The sequence below is a fragment of the Centroberyx gerrardi genome, chromosome 17 (assembly GCF_048128805.1).
Source record: "Centroberyx gerrardi isolate f3 chromosome 17, fCenGer3.hap1.cur.20231027, whole genome shotgun sequence".
NCBI lineage: Eukaryota > Metazoa > Chordata > Actinopteri > Beryciformes > Berycidae > Centroberyx > Centroberyx gerrardi.
The window spans coordinates 8,250,552-8,273,511 of NC_136013.1; the positions used below are offsets into that span (position 1 = coordinate 8,250,552).

General features: G+C 43.4%; 2 protein-coding genes across 5 annotated transcripts in view; both read right to left on the minus strand.

Annotated features, from left to right (window-relative positions):
* The window catches only part of tnika (TRAF2 and NCK interacting kinase a), a 67,330-nt gene extending 55,751 nt beyond the window's left edge, over positions 1-11,579 (minus strand). The window contains exon 1 of the mRNA XM_078289479.1: positions 11,249-11,579. Coding sequence (XP_078145605.1) covers positions 11,249-11,305 — 57 coding nt within the window. The 5' untranslated portion in view covers positions 11,306-11,579. The remainder of the gene's footprint in view (positions 1-11,248) is intronic.
* A 1,335-nt stretch (positions 11,580-12,914) lies between these two features.
* pld1a (phospholipase D1a) overlaps positions 12,915-22,960 on the minus strand; it is a 37,790-nt gene continuing 27,744 nt past the window's right edge. For 2 of the 4 annotated variants that reach the window (XM_071912395.2, XM_078289511.1), the window contains exons 18-26: positions 22,562-22,675; positions 21,619-21,729; positions 21,125-21,213; positions 20,665-20,778; positions 20,433-20,482; positions 19,275-19,409; positions 18,435-18,588; positions 17,937-18,054; positions 12,915-17,438 (exon numbers count right to left, since the gene is read on the minus strand). In XM_071912395.2, the coding sequence (XP_071768496.1) occupies positions 17,214-17,438; positions 17,937-18,054; positions 18,435-18,588; positions 19,275-19,409; positions 20,433-20,482; positions 20,665-20,778; positions 21,125-21,213; positions 21,619-21,729; positions 22,562-22,675 (1,110 nt within the window). In that variant the 3' untranslated portion in view covers positions 12,915-17,213. The remainder of the gene's footprint in view (positions 17,439-17,936; positions 18,055-18,434; positions 18,589-19,274; positions 19,410-20,432; positions 20,483-20,664; positions 20,779-21,124; positions 21,214-21,618; positions 21,730-22,561; positions 22,676-22,960) is intronic. The other 2 variants (XR_013507296.1, XR_013507295.1) reach the window with 2 other exon arrangements.

Below are 22,960 nucleotides of genomic sequence, written 5' to 3' on the forward strand. Positions count from 1 at the left end.
ATGACCCCCACACACACACACTCCAGTCCACACACACACACACACACACACACACATACCTCCCCCTTCCTCTCTGCCGTGTTGCTACGGCATTCCAACAATAGCTGGTATTCACCCTTTCTTTTCTTCTCTCTCTCTCTTTCACACTCTCTCTGCTCCACCAGCCTCTGTTCTTCTCCATCCAGCCACAGTCCATCTATGTCTCTCTCACTCTTTTATTTCCACATTCTCTCCCTCCCTCCCTCCCTCTCTCCCTCTCTCTCTCTCTCTCTCCTTCATTCCTGACGGTGTCCAGGACTGTGGTACCGTATAGTCTCTCGTTCATTCTTTCCAACGCTCCTCTCATTCCAACAGTGTCCCAGCACAGCTAAAGCACTTTTACTTACTTTCTATTTTGTCTCGTCTCTCCCTGCGTGTCCTTGTCATTAGAAAAGAAAACATAACACCATTCATTCTGTGTCAGTGTCTCTGCTCTTCACCTTTGTACATTGTTCTTTCTAGCAGAGCTGTCTGGACAGTTTTCAGTCCTACTCATTTATTTTAAAAAATGTTGTGCTTGGAGACTAATCCCACGTTGAAAAAGTTTTGATGCCAAAATCAGAGGTTTACATTGATTTTCTGTAAATCTCTGTGAATATTTGTCACATCTCTTGTCAGGGTGCTGCAGCTCTGACCTTTGCATTTCTTATAATAGGTTGCTTGTAGTGTTGGTTATCTTCTACTTTAAGCTAATTCTACTGTGAGTCACTCTGGATAAGAGTGCCAGCTAAAAATATATTCAGTATCAATAGCTAAAAGTAATTTCCATCATTATCTAGGGTATGATTGTTATAACTTTCCCTCATTTTTTGTTTTTTTTACATATTCTCTTTGAAAACGGCTGTGCGATGTAATCTAGGAAAGAGTCGAGGAAGATGTTTCTCGGGCAAAGCTAGCGGCTTATTGAGTTGCGGATTCACTGAAATAAACTGCGCTTTTGTAGATCTGCACTGGGACTCGTGCAAAGCTGCTGGAGAACAGACGATATTACACAAAACGCACTTTTCACAGACAATTCCCCTCTCAATAAAGCATCTTATTATTTCCGTGCTGAAAAACCACACATTCACTCTGTTTCCATCTCTCTCTCTCTCCCTCTCTCTCTCTCTCTCTCTCTCTGCCTCTGTCTCTCTTCTTGATCCTTCATCTTTTCTCTCCCCTGCATCTCTATTTCACTCCCTCCATCCCCTTTTCTCTCAATCTCTTTCTCGCTTTCTTCATTTCTCTTTTTTGTCATGTTTCTCAAATATTCAATTTCAACTTCAGTTTACTTTACTGGCATTACATGTAAATCCATCTGTGTGATGAATGAACAGAGGAAAAAGAAAGAGAAATATCTGGTAAAATCGATAAAAGTATAAAACATAAGATTATGATCAAATGATTAAAGAAACTACACAAGTGCTAAGTACTATTATGTTGTACATTTAGTGTGTCTGTATAAATACTTTAATGTGAAAAACTCTCTATATATTTTGTAATATTATAGCTTTGCACACTGTACACAGTCTACTCTCTCTCACACTTTCTTCAATTCTTTCTTTCTTCATTTTGTCTTCTCGCTTTTTCCAATTTCTCTGTTTTTGCTCTCTCTCTCGCTGCCTCTCTCTCTCTCTCTCTCTCTCTCTGTCTCTCTATGTCTCTCTCCCTCTCTCTCTCTCTCCCTCGCTCTGTCTCTGTATGTTTGTTTCTGCCGGTCTCAGCAGACCTGTCAACCTGTCAGCTGTTTCTGAAGAGAGGGTCTTGCGCTTTTCTTGCTCTCTCCTTCCTTTTCCTGTCGTGTTTTTTTTTTTTTTTTTACCCTTCTATCTCTGTTGTATGCAGGAGACGCACACACATGCACATTCCCTCACACACACACACACACACACAAACTCATTCTCTCACACTCTGTCTCAAGTACATCCTCCCGCTGTCTCGCTCTCTCGCACTCTCATAACCAACCACACACACATACACACACACACACACACACACACACAGTGCCAAAAGCACACTCCCACACAAGGGCTAGTGTTCAAATGTTCAAATGTTCTAACGAGTATGTGTGGGCACAAAATGAAGTGTGTATGTGTCTAAGTAAATGTGTGTGTGTGTGTGTCTGTATGTGTGTGTGTATGTGTGAAAGAGAGATCAAGAGAGAGAGAGGAACTGCAAGCCTCTTTCAACAGTGCATACAGCAGCATTCTGTAAGCAGTGTGACTGTTTGCCTTGCTATCAGGCCTTCAGCTTAGGCAGGTAGATTTTTTTTTCCTCCTCAGTTTCTCTCTCTCCACTTCTTTGGTCTTTTTTGTCTGTCTCCTAGTGTGTGTGTGTGGGAGAGAGAGAGTGAGTGAGAAAGAGAGAGAGAGAGAGAGAGAGAGAGAGAGAGAGAGAGAGAGAGAGAGAGAGAGAGAGAGAGGCAGAGAAAGTGTGTGTCTTTGGCAGCTGTGTGAATTAACTCTCAAAGCTGCATATGAAGTTCTGACAGCAACTCCCAAGACACGTCTGAGGATGCACACACACACACACACACACACACACTCTCTCTCTCTCTCTCTCACACTCAAACATCCCTATACACAGAGGAAAAATAAAAATGCATGCACAACACACACACGCATGTATAAAGACATATAGGCACACACATACATCCTCACACACAGTGGCACACACACTCGAATGAGCATGCACGCACATACTGTAAATAAACACGCGTGTATAGGCACCACGAGCGATGAAACACATATGATGTAGACATGCACACATCCTGTCTTGCATGCAGAGACATAGCTACTGATAGAGAAACCAGAGCGCTCCTGCTGCTCCAGTTCATACATGTCCTTAGGCCGGCTGATAAAAATATAGCACGTTATCATTCATATTTTATAGGGCCACTTGCAGAATGAGCTCTCAGCGTGCACCGGGCTCTGTGAGTGTGTCTGCATGTGTGTGTGTGTGTGTGTGTGTGTGTGTGTGGCGGGGGTGGGGGGGTGGGGGGGTGGGGGGGGGGGGAGTCTGTGTCAGAGGTTTAGAGTTCCCTATGACTGGAACAATTCCTCCCCCCCCCCCCTGTCATTTTTGTGTTCCTGCTGAGAGTTTTCCAACGTCACATGACTGCCACATGACCTTACGGGTGGCCGATGAATCACGGTGTGTGTGTGTGTGTGTGTGTGTGTGGTGTGTGTGTGTGTGTGTGTGTGTGTGTGTGTGTGTGTGTGTGTGTGTGTGTGTGTGTTTGAAGCTGCCGAATAACAATAACACATTAAATATAGCTTGTAAAACAATAAAAGTGCCGAGAGCGGGGAGCAGGATGATTGTCCAATTTGCGATGCATTGTAGGGGGTGACGTGAAAACACACACACACACACACACACACACGCAAACACACACATACATCATTGCTGTCAGGTGAAAACCTGGTATCTCCAAAATGTGAACTTTTGAGGAACTATAGAGCCTTGTTTTTAGCTTGATGACAATGCATTTTGGAGTTTATCCAGTGCGGTTATGAAAGGGACGACAACACGATGACACACACACACAAACACACACACAAACACAAACACAGACACAGACACAGACACAAACCAGTGTATGATTGCAAAACCTCTGTCTGCCACTCAGCTTGCTTACTCATTGTGTGTGCTTTGATTTATAGCAAGACTGACACCTTACATGTTTTTGTACTGTGTGTGTGTGTGTGTGTGTGTGTGAAAGCCTGTGTGTTTATTTACCGTGCACGTGTGTTTGGTGCCAGTGCCACTCCTCTTATCATGTTACATCTTTCTAGAGAACTCGTCAAAGGTATTTATTCCGCATCCTATCAGGAAGTCTAGACACCAGGAATGCAAAAACATTCATCTTCAAAGTAATAAGACCTGGATTAACTGAATGCTAAACACACAATGAGAAATAAAATAAAGGAAGTCTCATCTAAACCATGTATTGCAGTGAACCAAATCTAAACATCTATTGTGTACTTTTCTAAGCACAACGTTAGCCTCGTCACATTCAATTATCAGAATAATATAATAGACACAGACTGGCAGCATAGTGAGCTGGCAGTAACCTGGAAACACTGAACACAAAGAATTTATTACAAGGAACCTGAAGATTATCTTCCACAGAGGCCTTGGCATCAGATGGCTATCTGTTATGGATTCAGAAAGACCAAACATGTTTATCTACTTCTGTCAACTGAACAAACACACACACACACACACACACACTGAAACAATGCACAATGCACACTAACAAAGCTAGATCTGACATGCGAGATGTGGATTAGTAGGAAACAGAATAAAAGAGAGCATGGGAAGATAGAAGAAGAAGATGGGAAGTGTTTGTGTGTGTGTGTGTGTGTGTGTGTGTGTGTGTGTGTGTGTGTGTGTGTGTGTGTGTGTGTGTGTCTTTTGCTTGGGGTCAAAACAGGACAGGATCATAATCCTACATAAACAAAACAAGGGAAAAATACAGTCCATTAATATTGAACTCCACCAATGGAATGCAGCGAACGCACAGAGACTGAACTTGTCTGAACCTACTGAGCAGATTTCTCCAGGTCAACAAACCACCGGAGCAATAACAGAATATTAAATCCAAAAAGCCCATATAAATCACTACAGACGCAGAACTCTACTGTTTCATCATTGACTATAAGACAATGTGCTGTTTCTCTATGAGGTCGTATTTGAACAATGGCAAAAGTCTCCAAACATCTATCTTGTATGTATGCATAGATAGGTGGATAAACTATGACCTCCAGTCTGTGTTCATCATTAGGCAAACAACACTCATTATAAACAAAAAATCCATTATATTTTCAGAAAAGTATTAATTTATGCTTTCTGTTTTTCCTTAAAAGATCTTATCCTCATATAACTTGGTCCTACTTGTTGTGCATTGACGTGTACTATAAATGTATGTCATAAAGATTTCTATCAGCCTTAAAAGAGGTGTAATCTCTATATTTCGCAAATAAAAAAAGATGGGTAAACTGACTTTAGGTGCGTTTAGCCTCCACTTTATCTCTGCTCAAGTCTTTCAATTAACTGTGAACCGTGTCAGATTGTTCATTGTGTGTTCTGACAGCTACAAAATATTGTCTCCACACTCTCTCCATCCAGTTAACAGTGGGACTTATGCAATGACTGTTGTTGTGGCGCTGTATATCAACCAGACCCAGACCTGGGAGAAACAGAATTTGCAAATAGGTTTTAGAGTTTGTTTTAGCTTACTTAGACGCCAGATGGGTGGGGTTTGCTATAGGACAATACAATTTGTGCCAGAAAGTTCAGACAATCACAGGAAAATTATTTGAAAGTAAATTCAGTGACATTTTTTGCGAGTGATGATACCTTACCTGGTATTACCTACAGTAATGATGCAGTAAACCCCACCCATCTGAAACTCTAAGCAGTTTAAAACTAATACACCGTCATTCTACTACCATACTTGATCTAAAACCCGTCCTGGCTGCCTCTCCCCTGGTTCATGTTTATCTGTGCGTTTCTGTGCATCAGACCGGCATCCAGGTGAGTGCTGTTAGTGTCTACAGAAAGTGAATTAGAGAGAAGTGAGGGGGATTGAATTAGAGACCCTAAGAGGATGATAGGAGTCATGCTGGGGCCGGGCCTGCCTCTTATAAAACCACTTACACTTAACAACATGGCTCACCACCGCCTGCTTTTACAAGGAGATGCCTAATTCCCAGTACATCTCTCACACACACGTACAGTACATTAACGGGAGTCGAGTCTTAATCACAGATTTACAGTGTCTTGAAGACGAAGCGCGCCCCGACTTCGTTGTAAGATGCTAATGAAGCCGCCTGCTCCCCGCCTCCCTCTCCCTCCATCCGTCTCTGCCAGCTTGTCATCTCACGCCTTTTTTCCGTCGTCCGTCCCTCCGTCCGTCCCTCCGTCCGTCCCTCCCTCCGTCCTCTTCATCATTCATCTTTTCTCTCTCCATCTCAGTTTTTCCCTGGCACTCTCTGTCTCTCTCTCTCCGTCGTTCCACCCGTCTCTCTCTCCTGTCTGCCCTCCGCCATGAGTCAGGCTGAACTGTGGGATTCAGCTCCTACTATGGACTTGTTTACATGCTCATGATTCCTCCAAGCACTTAAGATCAAGAGTGTGTGTGTGTGTGTGTGTGTGTGTGTATTTCGTGTGTTAGAGAGAGAGGAAATGAAGACGGAAAGGAAGCGAGTGTGTGTTAGAGACGGTGTGCTTGTGTCCTTAAATGTGTCCTCAAATGTCCTTAAAGCATGTTAGCATATCATTTAAAGAGGTAATCTTTGTAATACTTGTTTTTGTTTTTGTATTTTTTTGTTGCTAAGCGCTCATTGCTGTGGTGTTTCTGCACTGCACTTCCCAGAGATCACCTGTCAATCAAACAGACTGTGATAGACTGTGTTTTTCTTTGGATTTTCTGTTGCAGTTTGAGTTTCTGTAGGTGGCGCTCTTCTCTTCTTCTTTGCCTGTTCAGCCATGGTGGCTATCGCTGCTCATGCTTACCACCCAGTTCTTCTTCTATTGATTCCTATTACCTATCCTATCCGACTGGGTGTTAAGAACAGCAAGTGTAAAAGCTTCCATGAACTGAGGAACGGTTGAATCATTATTGTGTTATATCAACTGGCAAAACTGGCAATAAGGAGAAGCAAAACGGACATTTATTTATATGCAAATGTCACAGATTACCACTTTAATGGATTCAAATAAAGAATTTCGTATCTCTGCGCATAATGTGCTAACATATATCTCTTAGCGCTTGTATAAGTACAGCAGAGAATGAAAGATTTGGTGGCGGCTCCATCAGTGACTTGGGGGGGAAAAAATAGGTCAACGAGAAGCATGCAGGCAGAGAGAGAGAGAGAGAGAGAGAGGGAGGGAGGGAGGGAGGGAGGGAGTGGGGGGAGGGAGAGAGGGGGGTGGGTGAGTGAGGGGGGCTTTCTCAGCGACAGCCAGCCATACAGTATATAGACTATTCATGAATAAGCCCTGTGTAAGCCCTGGGCACTGCTGTGGCCCCGTTACTATGGCTTCCATGGTGAGGGGCCGAGGAATGTGGCCTTACTGGGCGAAGAGATGGAGAGGGAGGGAGGAGGGCTGGAGAGGGTCTTTGCCTCGGACTACTTTAGTCACTGGTCACATCACCACCTTTACCCCAAACACAGCCTCCGTCGCTTTCTCTCTCTCTCTCTCTTTCATTCTACCACTGACTCTCTCTCTCTCTCTCTCATCGAGTCAAACTCCCTTCATCTTCACCTGTCTCTCGCTCTGTCTCTCTCTCTCTCTGCATCTGTCTTTCTCTCTCTCCTTCTCTGACCGTGTCACATTCCCTTCATCCCTTCACCTGCTCTCTCTTTCATCTCAGATCTCACACCTGAGTCCCTGCACAGCACATTTGTCTATTGCCAGTGTGTGCGTGTGTGTGTGTGCATGTGTGTGAGCGTGTGTGTGTGTGGCTATACTTCCTGCTGGTTTACCATCTGTTGCTCTCGTCAGCTGACTGGATGAACCCATGCTGCTGACGCCTCTGACCTGTGTGTGTGTGTGTGTGTGTGTGTGTGTGTGTGCGTGTGTGTGTGTGTGTGTGTGTGTGTGTGTGTGTGTGTGTGTGTGTGTTCATATAAAAGCCATAGCATCCCGACCTCAGTCTTTGGGCTGTCATTCTGAGTCATGCTGAGACTGTGAACAGCGGTGACATCTCTGTGTCTGACTGTGGCCTTCTCCGCTCAAGCGAAACAAGCAGCATATACAGGTGCTTCCGGGTTGATGTGCGACACCAGCAAATGTCACAGAGAGCCGGAGAGGCATATGAGAGAGAGAGAGAGGGAGGGAGAGAGAAAGAGAGGGAGAGAGAGAGAGAGAGAGAGAGAAAGACACAGAGAGAGAGAGAGAGAAAGAGAAAACTGCAGAGACAGCGAACATGAAAAGCCACTTCTCTCTCCACTCTACTTCCCACTCAGTTCCGTCTGTCTCTTTGTATCACTGTGTGCGTGTGTGTGTGTGTGCGCGTGTGTGTGTGTGTGTGTGTGTGTGTGTGTGCAGTGGTGGTCAGTGTGCCTAAGAGCAGCCGAGAGCAAGCTCTGTCCCTGATCCCCCCCCCCCCCCCCCCTCCCCACACACACACACAGACACAGATTCATCACCCCATCACCCCCCACCCCCCACCAACACACACACACACACACAGAGACTCATCACAACCCCCCCCCCCGACCTCGTCAGAGCCAGCTGACCTACTTCCTGTCTACCCAGTCCAGTGGTTGACTGTACACCCGTCTGCCTGTGTATGTGTATATGTGCGTTGTGTGTGCGTGTGTGTGTGTGTGTGTGTGTGTGTGTGTGTGTGTGTGTGTGGGGGGGGGGGGGTTGTGTGTCACAGATTTGCCCGTGTTAGTGACTCCGTATCAACCACAGAAAGAAAGAAAGAAAGAAAGAAAGAAAGAGAGAAGAGAAATAAATGAGGGGAATCAAGATAAAGGATGAAGAGATGGTGACAAGTGAGGAAAGACAACGGGGGTGGAACGTGTGAGAGAGAGAGAGAGAGAGAGAGAGAGAGAGAGAGAGAGAGAGAGAGAGAGAGAGAGAGAGAGAGAGAGAGAGAGAGAGAGGAAACAACAAGTAGACATGTCTGGTCCTGTCATGTGGACGGTGTTGTTCATTAGATAATCACCACTTTAACAAGGGTTCTGTGGTAAACGGTCCTTAGGTTAACATCCTTCCTTGTAACCTCGCCCTCACGGAAAACGGTTTCCTTGGAAGTTGGGGAAAAAGTTTGCAGGGGTGAAGGGGACAAAACAAAAACCTCTGTGGAATAACTGTAGGTACACTCTTAAGAAGAAGAGTCTCTACAGTACCAGAGAACTGATCTTTAGGCCCGCCCCAGCGCAGAACCCTCTGTGGTGCTGTAAAGAACCCTTTAAGAGTGTATGAAATGTCCCAAACCAGCCATCATTATAACACATTTCTACGAACCGCACTGGGGTTTTTTAAATTCTGATTTGCCTTTTCTTTTTTTAATTTTCACAGATCAGCAGCTTGTTTTCTTTGAGTCATTACAATTCAAAAATAACCACTACCCTAAACAAGGAACTCGTGAAGAACCCTCCTTTTCTGTGGTGTTTCATATTAGGACAAGAACTGCGAATGGATGCAGTAACATATTTACATACAAACATAACACACACACACACACACACACACATACACACTCAAAACAGGTTTCAATCTTAGTCACAAATCAAGAAATGAGACAAATTTAGAGATGGGTAACCACAGTCTCACATTTGCATGTATATAGCCCACATTCCCATGCACAGCCATGCTAAGTAAACGCAAATGTGAGTGTGTGTGTGTGTGTGTGTGTGTGTCCTTGCGGCTGGTGCGAGTCACAGTGAGAGACATGCGCCTCTGAAAGGACAGGACATGCATGGGCTGAATCCCAATACGCAAACACTTCGCTCCTCTCCCTCTCTCCTTCTTTGTCTCTCGTCTCTCTGTCTCCACTCTCCCCCCCCCTCTCTCTCCTCTTCGTCTTTCATTCTCTCCTTTCCATTCTACCTCTATCTCTTTTCTCTCCACCGGCGTAAAGACACAGCGTATGTACTGGGTAAACACCTCAGAAGTAATCTTTGATATAGACACTTCCATTCACATCCCCTGTGATCATTACTTTTCATGCAGGCGGGCAGATAGACAGACGCTAAGAGAAGGATCGGCTGGCAGATAGGCTGGGAGGTGCGTTCAGTCAGTCAGACAGACGTGATGCGAGGAAAACAGGCGATAAAATTGACAGAGAAAAGAGGAATAGCACGCGGATAGACAGTCAGTCAGACAGACAGACAGACGGATGGGCAGATGTGACAAAAACAGAAACACTGACACGGACACAGACACAGACAGAGAGAGACAGACAGGCAGTGGAAAAGGCTTACAGACAGACGTGTAGGCGCAGACAAGCAGACAGGCAAACTGGTAAATACAGGCAGGCAGACAGCAACTGCATTGTAGAGGATCTGTGTGTGTGTGTGTGTGTGTGTGTGTGTGTGTGTGTGCGTATGATGTGGTTATGTTGCAAAGAGCTGGGAGAGCAGCAAACAGGTCATTAACTGAAGCTGTACAGCATCCTTTACTAGAGTAGAGCTGACTATCAGTCCGACAGACAGCCACACACTAGAAACACACACACACATTAACACACACCATGTCCAGCGAAGCGAAAAGATGGGCATCCACGCATAAACACAAGCGCAGTAGGCTGTGTGTGTATGTCGGTGTGTGTGTGTGTGTGTGTGTGTGTGTGTGTGTGTGTGTGTTGTGGTTTGCAGTGCACACTGAGTGAACAAAAGAACTGGCTATTGCAGCATGTAAGGCTTCAGCCTTGATGGAGAGTAGGCTACACTGACTACAGGTAGGTTGGCACACACATGCACACACACACACACACACACACACACACACACAGATAGCAACCCGAACAGCACCAAATACAGCAAGAAGGGAAAGGAAAGGGAACAATTTCACTGCTTTGGGGGGAAATATTTGATAAACAACAATATGGGATTAAACATAAGAAGAACATAAGAAGAAACAGTCTCTCTCTCTCTTTCTTTCTTTCTCTCTCTCTCTCTCTCACTTACACACACACACACACATACACTAGCAGACACACTCTCTGTCTCTCTCTCACACACATACACACTCACACAAGCCCTGGGAGAAGAATCAGCAGTGTGGGAGAGAAATAGGTTAAATTCCATTGCTGTCTGAATCAAGGCTGATGGGCCTATAATAGGCTGGCCCAGTGAAAAAAAACACAAACCCCTGTATCCAGGTCAGCACAATCACAGCTATAACCTCAATTCAGCATCACACACTCCATCACGCATTCCACTGACTGACTTGAATGAAGACGAGGCTTAGACGGGCGAGCCAGCTGTCATGTTAGTTAGTGTCTATATATAATTTGATCTATTATTTGACACATTGTAGCGGCCTGGCTGCCCGTCTCCCACACATCCGCCTCTTGCAGCCTCCTCTGCTCTCCTGCCGGTTGCTATTCATGGAGCGCTGTCAGGTGCAAAAAAAGGAGGGGAGACGCGCTCACGCACGGCACGCACACACACACACACACACACGCACGCACGGCCACACAGCCCAGTTTCTTTCAGATGTCTATATATAAAAAAAAAAAAAAATGGAAGTCACATCATCTCACCCTCAAAGCGGACAGGTCTATTTCGTCCAGACTCCGAGCTGGAGAGTCGCTCGCCATGATGGAGGACACAAAAAGCCACTCTCAGGTCCCGAACACCCTAAAAACGGCCTTTGCTGTCACGACTGTGTGGTCTCCTCTCCTCAGTCTCTGCTGTCCCCCTTCTCCCTCTCGCTGTCTCTCTCCAATACAGTGATGTCTCAGCGACCGACAAAATAATAACAGTCCCCTTCTGGTCAGCAGCAGCGGGACGCGCCTCGGACTGGAGCGCACAGCTAGAGCGCAAACGCGGGGATGATGCGAAGCGAGAGCGCCGGGCACATCAGCACCTCCAGGTCCATGTCTGCAGGTTATAGACCGAACAGGGAAGGGTGAAGCTCCGGGATAAGCTGCTACTGCTCGTATTGGAGCCGCTGCTGTGACAGCCAGAGCAAATATAGAGGCGGGGAGGGAGGGGGAAGCGCACTGCCTCACCAAACCCCGCCTATTGGAGGACGGCCCGGGCTTTTAATAGGCGGGGTTTGGGGCGGCAGACAGAGATTGCCCATTGCCACGCCAGGGACTCCCAAACTTTTTCTTTCCAACCACCTTCCATATAGATGGTATGTATTCAGGGATGTAGCCTATATAAATGCACCTAAAAACTCAGTTCAACTATTTTTTTATTTGTGGAATACAGTTTGCTCTTTTTTATTAGCTGACATAAATGTTTATGACATTTATTCATTGTATACATCATACCAAGCCATCGCCTATCAAACAGGATAGGGTCTTTTGAGGGGGAAAAGCATAAATTGATGTTTTTCTGAGAATATTAATGATTTGTTTTTACATTGGTGGTTGTTTGCCGCATGATGAACATCAACTGGAGGTCATAGTTTACTCATTTTGTATGTACCACTGTATCACTATATAAATTAGCTCAAGTGCCACTACTTGCCACTACTTTGTTCCATAAACTTCCATCTGAAAAGATTTTGCAGTCAGATATGATTTAGCGGATTATGCATATAGGCTACCTGTCTACACTACAATGATCAAAATAGCCAAATTCATTCTCAAATTCATTCTCTCATTGTGTGTCTCATTTCAAAAATAGTGGTGAAATTTCACTATTTCTTATTTTGTTGAGGAACACTGGGGGGTTCCTGCACTCCACTTTGGGAACCACTGGCCTGAGTTGCCTGAATTCTGCTATAATTCATACACTTGGAGTGAATCAAATTACCTGGGCTATTATGTGACAACAAGGCCTATGAGCGGTTTTTTTTTTACAAAGTGTGGAGGCCTGGAATACAAACAAAACTGTTTCAAAGTGGAATAAGACTTAAGAATTCACATAAATTAATTTGTGTCGGTCGGACCTAGAAGAGAGGTGTGCATGCGTGCTACGTGTGGGAAGATTACAAAGAAATGTGAAGTAACTATCACAAAACTGACATGAACAGACAGCAGTAACCAATTCATATTGTTCATAAATCTAAAATAAACACAAACCAGAGCAGGCTGCTTCTGTGGAAGTCATTGCATGAATGGGTGACTGTTGTATGGCTTAACTCTCACAAGCACATGCATGAACCTAGAGTCTAATACCACTGATTATGATAGTCTGTTGCATCTCTTATTTTCACAGGAAGGAAGGGACAGGAATTCCAAACATCATTTTGTTTATTAGCCATTTAAATTATGGGTTACATTGTATTAAATGAAACACATAGAAATTAGAAATAGTTTGAACTGTACAAAAAAATGCACTGTGCATAAACAGAGAGAGAGAGAGCGAGACAAGTTAGAGAGAGGACAGGAGGTGAAGACAGTGTTAACCAGAAAAGACCTATTGGGAGGGTTGTGCTGAAGAAACAGAGGCATAGTTACAAATCCACAATCATACATTTCTCATGATTTTGTGTTTTCTCCCCAGTGTCTCTACCTCTCTCTTGGATAAAACACGTGAGGTCACATGTCGGGTGTGTGGAGTAGAAATCACATCACAGTTAAAGGGTGGTGGTTTCATAGGAAGAATAGAGGGCCATTGCCAAAACAAGCTAACCATGCTGTTGATTTACGGGACTGCTCTTTCCAACAATACAAAACTCAAAACTGATAACTGGCTAAACAGCTTCATTAAAGCTAGGACCCAATTAGACTGTCACATATTGAGTGTGTGTTTGTCACAATTATGTAGCGGGATTCCATAGGTGTGATTTTAAAATTTTTACAAAAGGTTGGTGACCCATTCAAACAAGATGGTTAGTATTAAAAAACGAAGCAGAATAAATAGGTCAACATTAATTCCATACTTTGTTCACATCAACAACCTACATCAGTTGTCTTAAGGGTCACGTACCAAATAAATCCCTACAAATCCTACCAACAAAGACGGTTAAGTTCACTGGAAGGGAGAAGCGTGTTGCATTACAGCTCTTTCAACAAACAAAATGTTTCGCGAGAATTTCATTTTCGCTTTATGAGACATCGAGAAGTACAAGTCCTGTCTCGAAACAGAAACCGAGTTATAAGCCGAGTCTAAATTCAATATGTTCAATATTCAATACATACATTTTTGTGGATCACCTTTTCAGTTAAATGCTATAGGAGAATGTTGATTTTATTGTTGGTCTTGTTTACATTGTTGTTCCGAAGACCTATTCTTTCTGCACTGAATAAAAAGCCATTGCCATAAGACAGCGAAACACCAAGGGGAACTGAGAACACCATTATCTACTGTTCAATGCAGTCTGTATTTGTAAGCAATTTTCTGTCCCTTCCTTCACAGGAAAGAAGGGACAGAAATTCATTTAAATTATGGGTTACATTGTGTTAAATGAAACAGACCGAAATAGTTTGAACTGTACAAAAAATTAACTGTGCATAAACAGAGAGAGAGAGAGCAAGAGAGAGAGAGAGAGAGAAAGACAAATTAGAGAGAGGACATGGGGTGAAGAGAGCGTGAAGCAGAAAAGAGCTATTGGAGGGTTGTGCTGAAGAAACAGAGGCATAGTTACAAATCCACAATCATACACTTCCTCAGTTAAAAAATAAATGTTTAAAGAAAGATGAATGATTCATATTCCATAAATAATGCATTGCGACAAATACAGCGAGGGTTAAGAATACAGAGTGTAGTTGTCAAAATGCATCCAATGAGTATAAAAAATGAAAAACAAGACCATTTGAAATTTGTTGGGCAGTGGCTCCTTCAACTTCCCATAGGCTATATAAAATCTTTTTTTTTTTATTCAGAACAAGAGGAGACAGTGCTGCTGGGGTCTGGCACACAGACAGGTGATTTCTGTAGAAACGGGGGGCATGACCAGAGGAAACAAAACCGTTGGAGATTCCTTGCTTGTTGTCAACAAAAGTCCCAAAAGACAAAGACCTTTTGAAACCTAATCAGCTTGTCAATCATGTTTTTTTTTCAATTTTCTGTCCCCATTCATGAAATCATCTCTAAGGCTATTTATTCTAAGGTTTTATTCATTGTAATTTTTTTATTTTGTTGTTATTGTCTTGGTGTAACTGCATTAATACTAGAAAAGCTAATGGATTTTGGTGGTTTAAGAGAAGATGTGGTCAGTTGAGGAAGGTAAAAACAGTTCTAACTACTATTTCCTTGCATGAAAATCTGGTTTGTACAGAAAGAGGGTCTCAGAAAAGTCATGGAGCGGCATTTTTAAAAGTAAAATATTTCAGTTGTAAAATTCAAAACATCCACCAATTGACAGGGGTTTGGCCTTTTCAGTGTTAAGGATTTCCATACAGTTTTACACATAACTTCTATACAAAACCAAGGACGCGTAATCGTGACTTTAAACAATACTACGATTTTGTGTTTTCTCCCCAGTGTCTCTACCTCTCTCTTGGATAAAACACATGAGGTCACATGTCGGGTGTGTGGAGTAGAAATCACACCACAGTTAAAGGGTGGTGGTTTCATAGGAAGAATAGAGGGCCATTGCCAAAACAAGCTAACCATGCTGTTGATTTACGGGACTGCTCTTTCCAACAATACAAAACTCAAAACTGATAATTGGCTAAACAGCTTCATTAAGGCTATGAATCAATAAGACTGTCACATACTGAGTGTGTGTTTGTCACAATTATGTAGCGGGATTCCATAGGTGTTTTTAATTTTTTAAGTGTTACAAAAGGTTGGTGACCCATTCAAACAAGATTGTGTGACTAGTACTAAAAAAACGAAGCAGAATAAATAGGTCAACATTGATTCCATACTTCGGTCACATCAACAACCTACATCAGTTGTCTTAAGGGTCACACACCAAATAAATCCCTACAAATCCTGCCAACAAAGACGGTTAAGTTCACTGGAAGGGAGAAGCGTGTTGCATTACAGGTCTTCTTCCAACAAACAAAACGTTTCGCAAGAATTTCATTTTCGCTTTATGAGAGATCGAGAAGTACAAGTCCTGTCTCGAAACAGAAGCCGGGTTATAAGCCGAGTCTTAATTAAAACTCAATATGAATGCTTTGCATCTGAATATAAGAGAAAAACAACATTTTCCTCAAATCATTTTTGTGGATCACCTTTTTCAGTTAAATGCTATAGGGAGAATGTTGATTTTATTTTTTGGCCTTGTTTACATTGTTGTTCCGAAGATCTATTCTTTCTATACTGAATAAAAAGCCATTGCCATAAGACTGAGAGAAACACCAAGGGGAACCGACAACACCATTATCTACTGTTCAACTATGCACAGTCTGTATTTTTAAGCAACTAGCGCCATCTGTTGAGCAAAGAGGAAATGAGCCATTATTTGAATTTACAGGCAGATTGTCTCATCCAGCCTTGAATGTTAGTTTTTGTACCTGGGTCAGCTTAATACAGTCCCCTTTGATTCAGTTTGATTTCAGCAGTGTAAGAAGTCCATCATGTTAATATGCTTCTGAAACAGACTTCATGTCTTGTTATTATCTGTCACAAAATAATACCTATGACTGTAAATATACCAGCTATGGTCTCTGAAGGGTTTCTCAGAGGTGTGATTGGGTGCATGCATTACGGCAATCACGTCAACAAGATGTGAGTATAGTTAGTAGATCATGCGCCACCAGTAATATTGTCTGTGTGGCTGTACTGCCACAGTGAGGAGCGAGCGTATGTATTGGATTTGTTGTGCAGAAAAGATCCTCAAGGTAGATCTGAAACAACCAGCTTCGGTACTCAGAGACTTACCTCTGAAGCAGCACATACACAGCAGGCTCAACGACTATAACCATTCTGTGGGCTTGCATACAGCATACACAGCACTAAAGCACCTTACGAGCATACGTCACAAACTCAGTAAGTCACATGCATCACCACCTCTGTGTAGATTCTGCGATGTCTTTACCCAAGAGCCAAATGTTTATTCCCCTAGGTGCCACTTTTGGCTTGAAGTCCTCCGTATTTCCTTCATGTATTCTGCTCATGTTTAGCGGGTGTGAGGAATACAACTGGGCATGAGTGATTGATTATCACTGCCTGGCCCTGGTCCCTCATAAATCCTGGCCGTCTTGTGAGCTTTTTCCACAGTCCAAAAGGTCTAAGCCTCATCCAGAGTCGACTTTGATTCCCAAAAACCCCAAGTTCATGTGCCTCTTCTTCAACTCCACTGTTTTGAGTGCAGTCGCAGTGTTGTTTTTAGTCCTCAAGTCTGGCGATGTTTTGTTCTTCATACATCCAAAAGCTTCGGTCTTGTCCTAACAAACTGTAACTACTGTGTTTTCTGTTTCAGTAGCAACAGATTTGAAAGATTTGTCAATGTCTGGTAGTCAAATCACTCCAGAGGAGAGCTATAAGCCCCGCTCTCATCCTGGAATATATTAATCAAAGGCGATCTCACGTAAATATCCCATCTTCCACAAGGTGAGCACAATTCAGAGACCAGGCTCAGATACTAAAGGAAACAGTTAAGACCAGATATGTCAGGGGGCGGGGGGGGGGGGGGGGGGGGGGGGGGGCAGGTCCTTAAGTCCAGATCTCAGTTGGGACCATGGCCTCCTTGGTTCCAACGGAGGGCATGAGGTTCTGTTCAGACAGGAAGTCCAGAGGAAACTGGACCAGGAAGCCTCGGATCCTGCGCAGCTCCTCCTGAGCGTGGGCCGGGTCGGTCTGGGCCAGGCCGGCTTTGAGCTGGTACTGCTCCAGCTCCGACGTGTTCCTCACCAGGGAAGATGGAAGGCACCGAAATACCTGCAGCAGCACACATGCGCATATTTATGAGTAGATGAGTGAAGTCACTTTAATTCTAAAACTAGTTTTTGAATTTATTAACCAGGGAAGGAAACTTAACTTCCCACCACAGTAACTGGTAAATCTTAAAGTTCACCTGCCACTTTCACAAGTTTATCAGCCAACTAGTTTTATGTTTTAATAAAATGACACCTCCACATGATGCCACCTGTTTTGAATTTCAAAAACATCTTAAAGCACATGTTGTGTACATATGTTACTCCCATCTGTAAACCTGATAATACCGAATACAATGATGCAAATGTCAGTAAATGGTAAACATTCTGCAGCAGGAATTCTGTCAAGTCAATACGGGATTCTGTATTAGCATGCTGAGGATGTAGCTTTACATTTTTGTAGAACAACAAAATCAATACATAATTTGCAATTCGCTGGTTGCCTCCAACCCTTATTTTGGCCATTGGAGCCCAGTTTGATTCAACATCATATTCACTCTACCTTCTCGTAAATGGTGGCGTTGCGGCCAGCTGTGGTCATCCACACCTCCTTGTAGAAACGGTCACTGATGGGGTCGGACAGGTCAATACTGGTGTCGGTGTGACCTCCCAGGATAGTCCTGTTCAGAGAGGGAGAGACAGGGAGAGAGAGAAAGAGACAGAGAGAGAGAGAGAGAGAGAGAGACAGAGAGAGAGACAGAGACAGAGAGAGATAAAGAAACAACTTTAAATGATTGAGGAGAAAAATCAACTTTTTTTTTTACATTTTGGTTGTAAAGGTTGCTGTCAGATCACAATGCTACTTTGAAGGAAAAAAAAAAAAAAAAGATTTGTTTAAAGACTGACACTCATGACTTATTTAAAATTACACAATGGCTTGAATGGATTTTGTGGGCCTGCAAATGACCAGCTAAACCTTCAATTCAAACAAAAGCAGAAGGATGAGGTTTCTGAGAGCACAACCTCTCTCTCTCACACTATCACACACACACACACACACCTGAAGCATTCGAGGCGTAGCTGCAGTGCGTAGGGTCCAGCCTGGTATTCCTGTCCGTCCATCACTGCGGTAACCTTTTCTGAATCCTCAACGATCACTGCCACCTCACTGTCGCGCTTACCCAACATGCTCCTGTCATTGATGTTAGCAGAACCTGGAACACACACACACACACACACACAGATCAAATGGCATATCCATGTTCATCTGACCTGCTGGTGTGGCTCCATATAGTAGTGGTGTTACCTCTTGGTCATGCTATGAGTAATAATAATAAACTTTTATGTGTTTTTTAAGAAGACGTTGAAAAGGCTGAACTGATTTAGCTAGCCTGAGCTCCTTAGGCAGCTTGTTCCATAGCATTGGGGGTCTGATGGAGAATGAATAACACACATACTGTACACAGAAGATAAGAGCCTTCTGCCTCTGCCGGCACTACATTAATATTATTGTCTGTTACAGATAAGCAGAGTTATGCAATAAACACAGTGGTATCTGAAGGAAGAGATGGAGCACACTGGAAAGATATCCAGCCACATGTTGATGGTTAATGGTTGATGGAAGAATGATAGAGGCACTGTGTGAATGCAAATTGCAGTTATCAGCCAGCAGGGGGCAGAGCAGGGCCGTGTTACAGCAGTCAACACATACTGTCTATCTTTATGTTTATGCACATTTACTAACTGCATACACAGAAAGAGAGAGACAGAGACATTTTGGGGTTTATGACATCTTTATGGTGCAAATGAAGAGAACCTGCGTACATCAATTATTGGTTGGTGAAAACAACATAAGAAAAGACAGAGTGTGAGTGAGCAGACGACAGATAGAGAGACTAACCGATGATGACGGTGTTGTCATCGGCGATGAGCATCTTGCTGTGGACGTAGATGAGCTCCGTGACCAGGCGGCCCTCCAGCTCAGTGTGAGTCCTCAGACCAGCAAAGGAGATGTAGTTCATCCACTGGTCATCCACTGAGGAGGAGGAGAGGAGAGGAGAGGAGAGGAGAGGAGAGGAGAGGAGAGGAGAGGAGAGGAGAGGAGAGGAGAGGAGGAGGGGAGGAGAGGAGAGGAGAGGAGAGGAGAGGAGAGGAGGAGGGGAGGAGAGGAGAGGAGAGGAGAGGAGAGGAGAGGAGAGGAGAGGAGAGGAGAGGAGAGGAGAGGAGAGGAGAGGAGAGGAGAGGAGGTTCGACTGATTATAATGATACAATGTCAGGATAATGTACTGTGGGAGGTAAATGCAGAGGGGTGGGGAAGTCAGAATAGGAGGAGGAGGATTGAGTGATCAATAGACCCCAACCCTAACTGATCAATAGACTCATAGACTGATCCTGATAAGAAGAAGGCAGACAAAGTTACAAGAGTAGGGATGATAAAAGGAGAGAAAGGAGTGGGATACAGGGAAGAGGAGGTGAGGAGGAGAGGAAAAACTAGGGAGAATAGCATTGGATCAATGGTGATAAGACCATAGTAGAAAAAATAAGTGAGGGTGGTCTGTAGTCTATCCACGTTTCATCTATTTGGGGATAGAAGTTTAGGGATAGAATTTATTTAGTATTATTGATCCAAGAAATACATCTTCAGGCTGTACAAATGATTCAGCAGGCATAGGTAAAAACAAAAATGAAGGGAGACAAAGAAAGGGAGAGAGCTGTGCATTCACAGCATGTAAAATATATATTTCGCTGGGTAAAATCTACCATTAAACAAATTGCATTTTAAAACTTTTTCAGCAGCAGCAGTAGCATGGTAACCAACTATGGTACAGAGATCTGAAGGCAATAGAGGCAAGTTAAGTCAGAATTACAGAAATACAATGCGTGTATAGGGATTTGTCTTATTAACATCAGTGTAGGCACATACTGTGTCTACAACTCACATAGTGGCATAACTACACATGCAATATATGAAGTATTTTCTCAACCCTCGCCCTAAAATCAGTCTCAAAACAGTTGAGTTGACAGTTATAATACAGTCAGTCTCTGTCCTTGTACTTACTCTCCTTCTTCAGTTGGGAGATGATGGAGTATTCTCCTCTGATCATTGTTCTGAGGGGACAGGAGATTAAAACCCATCAACAAATATATAAATATAAGTATAGGCTAGACTAGAATATAATAAAATGGAATAGAAAATAATTCTAATAAAAAATAGCACTTCCATATCTACTTTCCCTATTCACCCCATGCTCCCCTTTCAAAATAAAAGTCCCCAAGTGCGTGTGGCCGACCTGTAGTTGAAGTGCATGACAGCCTGGATGGCGTTGCCTCCTCCTGTGGTGATGTCTCCCTCAAAGCCAGGAAGCAGGGGGGTCACCACGTACACACGGTACTTCTTACCCTCCCTATGAACACACACACACACACACACACACACACACACATATAAAATCAGTGACACATAGAGACAGACTGCACTGAGTGTTAAGTAGAGAAGAGAGAAGACCGATGCAATCTTCACTCTCTCTAGTTCTCCCTTTCTTTCTGTCACACACACACATACTCACAAACACACACACACACACACACAAACACACACACACACACACACACACACACACACAGTGATGCATAATCACACACAACGCACACATAATTACATATGTGCATAAATAACCTCCTCCCTATAATCAAATAGGCCTACAAGTGCTTCTTATCCAAACAAAATGTTTTTTACAAAAAGGAAAGTACTTGTGTGCTCTGATGATCCTCTCGATGATGGCGTCTCCGATCTTGTTGTAGACCGTCCTGTTGTCAGCACAACTGATGAAGAACTGATTCTGACAGACGAGGAAGGAGGGATGGGAGCAGAAAGAGGGATGCAGAATAATTATGGCTGTCAGGCTTTTTTTTCCCTTTCTGTTATAGTTTTATGTTATCCTGTACTGAAGATTTTTATTCCAAAATGAGATAATCACCATTTAAAAATGCTCTCACCCTGGCAAAATTATTACTGTAGCTGCAGTGCGTTATTACCAAACCTCTAAAGAATTCTGCCTATTAAATAGTGTTAGAAAATATCATCAGTTGTATTTTTGAAATATTGCCAAATGAACATCATCATAATAAACAGCTTTTTCCCCCAAAATTGGGTATGTAGTGCTTTGGAATGAACCTCTCAGTTCCTCAACAGTTTTACACGATTTATCCTTTATTTCCCCATATTAGCCTCACTGCTGGTTTACCTCTATGTAGATGTAGTGCTTGCTCTTGGCGATGACCTGGATGTAGGCATTATGGATGGACTCCTCATGGTACTTGATACCAGCTGACCAGTCTGCCGATGATCGCAGCACCTAACACACACAGACATGGGATTATTGTAGCAATTATAGTCGAAAAGGGCTGCACCTCTATTTCATCACTGTTGTACCTGTAATCACAGTAAAAACCATCATTATGGCTTTTAGAAAACTGTTATCAACGCATGTGCACGGCCTGAAAAGGTTTCTCCAAGGTACTGTGCATGAATAAGAATAAAAACAACAGGAGAAAGTTTGCCAAGTTATAATAGATACACACAGAGAAGTTACAGTATAACACGTGTGCACAGAGGTGTAGAAAAGTTCAAAAACATAAACACAGAAGGTTATGTAAGTGAAAACAACACTTTCCACATGTGAGGCAGAACATTCCCACTGGAAGCAAAAAAACCATGATGGGCTTATGAAGGGGTCCGGAGCGCTTCTCATTTTAGACGAGCATTCCACCCAAAGGCCAGTTCCTTTAGGCGAAGAAAGCTTGAGTGTCAATCTCAAGTGCAACTTTTACGGTTATGTAACTTTTTCGGCCCGTGGAGAATCCTTTATTTAAAGCGCTCTCTCTTTTATCCCAGTCCAGTAGTGCATGTTGACGTGCACGCTGGCATGTGGAAGAGAGTATGGGAGAGTGGGAGGTTATACTGTGTGTGTGTGTGTGTGTGTGTGTGTGTGTGTGTGTGTGTGTTCCAGTGCTCTATAATTTTGCAACAGTGATGGTTCTGGGGAATTTGGGGTTTTGGTTTGTGGTTGATTTGGGTTGTACACTTATAAAGATAAAACCCACAATTTCCAAACACTGACCAAATATTTGGTTATCTTGTGAGTGCAGTTTGAATAAAAAATATATATATATAGTGTGTTCTCTCACCTGTACTTTGGCAGTAACGCAGTCGGGCACCTGGTATCTGAGCTCGTTGGCACTGGAGTGAGACTTGGGCAGCAGGAATGGATAGGATAGAGAGCGATACTTCGGCTTCATGATCTGCAGGAGAGAGAGATGGGTAAAAAGAGAGAGAGAACATGTGACTCAGGGTGGATGCAGCGTTAGAGAGAGGAGGAGGGGAAAGGAGTAAAGACAGGAGAGAAAACGAGAGGAAAAAGCTGATGCCACGGATAGCGTGACTGTGTGGGTTCGGGTATTTTTTTCCACCGTTTCAGCCAGACAATTTCCTGTTATTTAGCCAGGTTAGTGTTTATTGTCCTGTTTCGGGTGTGTGTGTGCGTGTGTGTGTGTAGGTGTGTGTGTGTGTGTGTGTGTGTGCAGTGA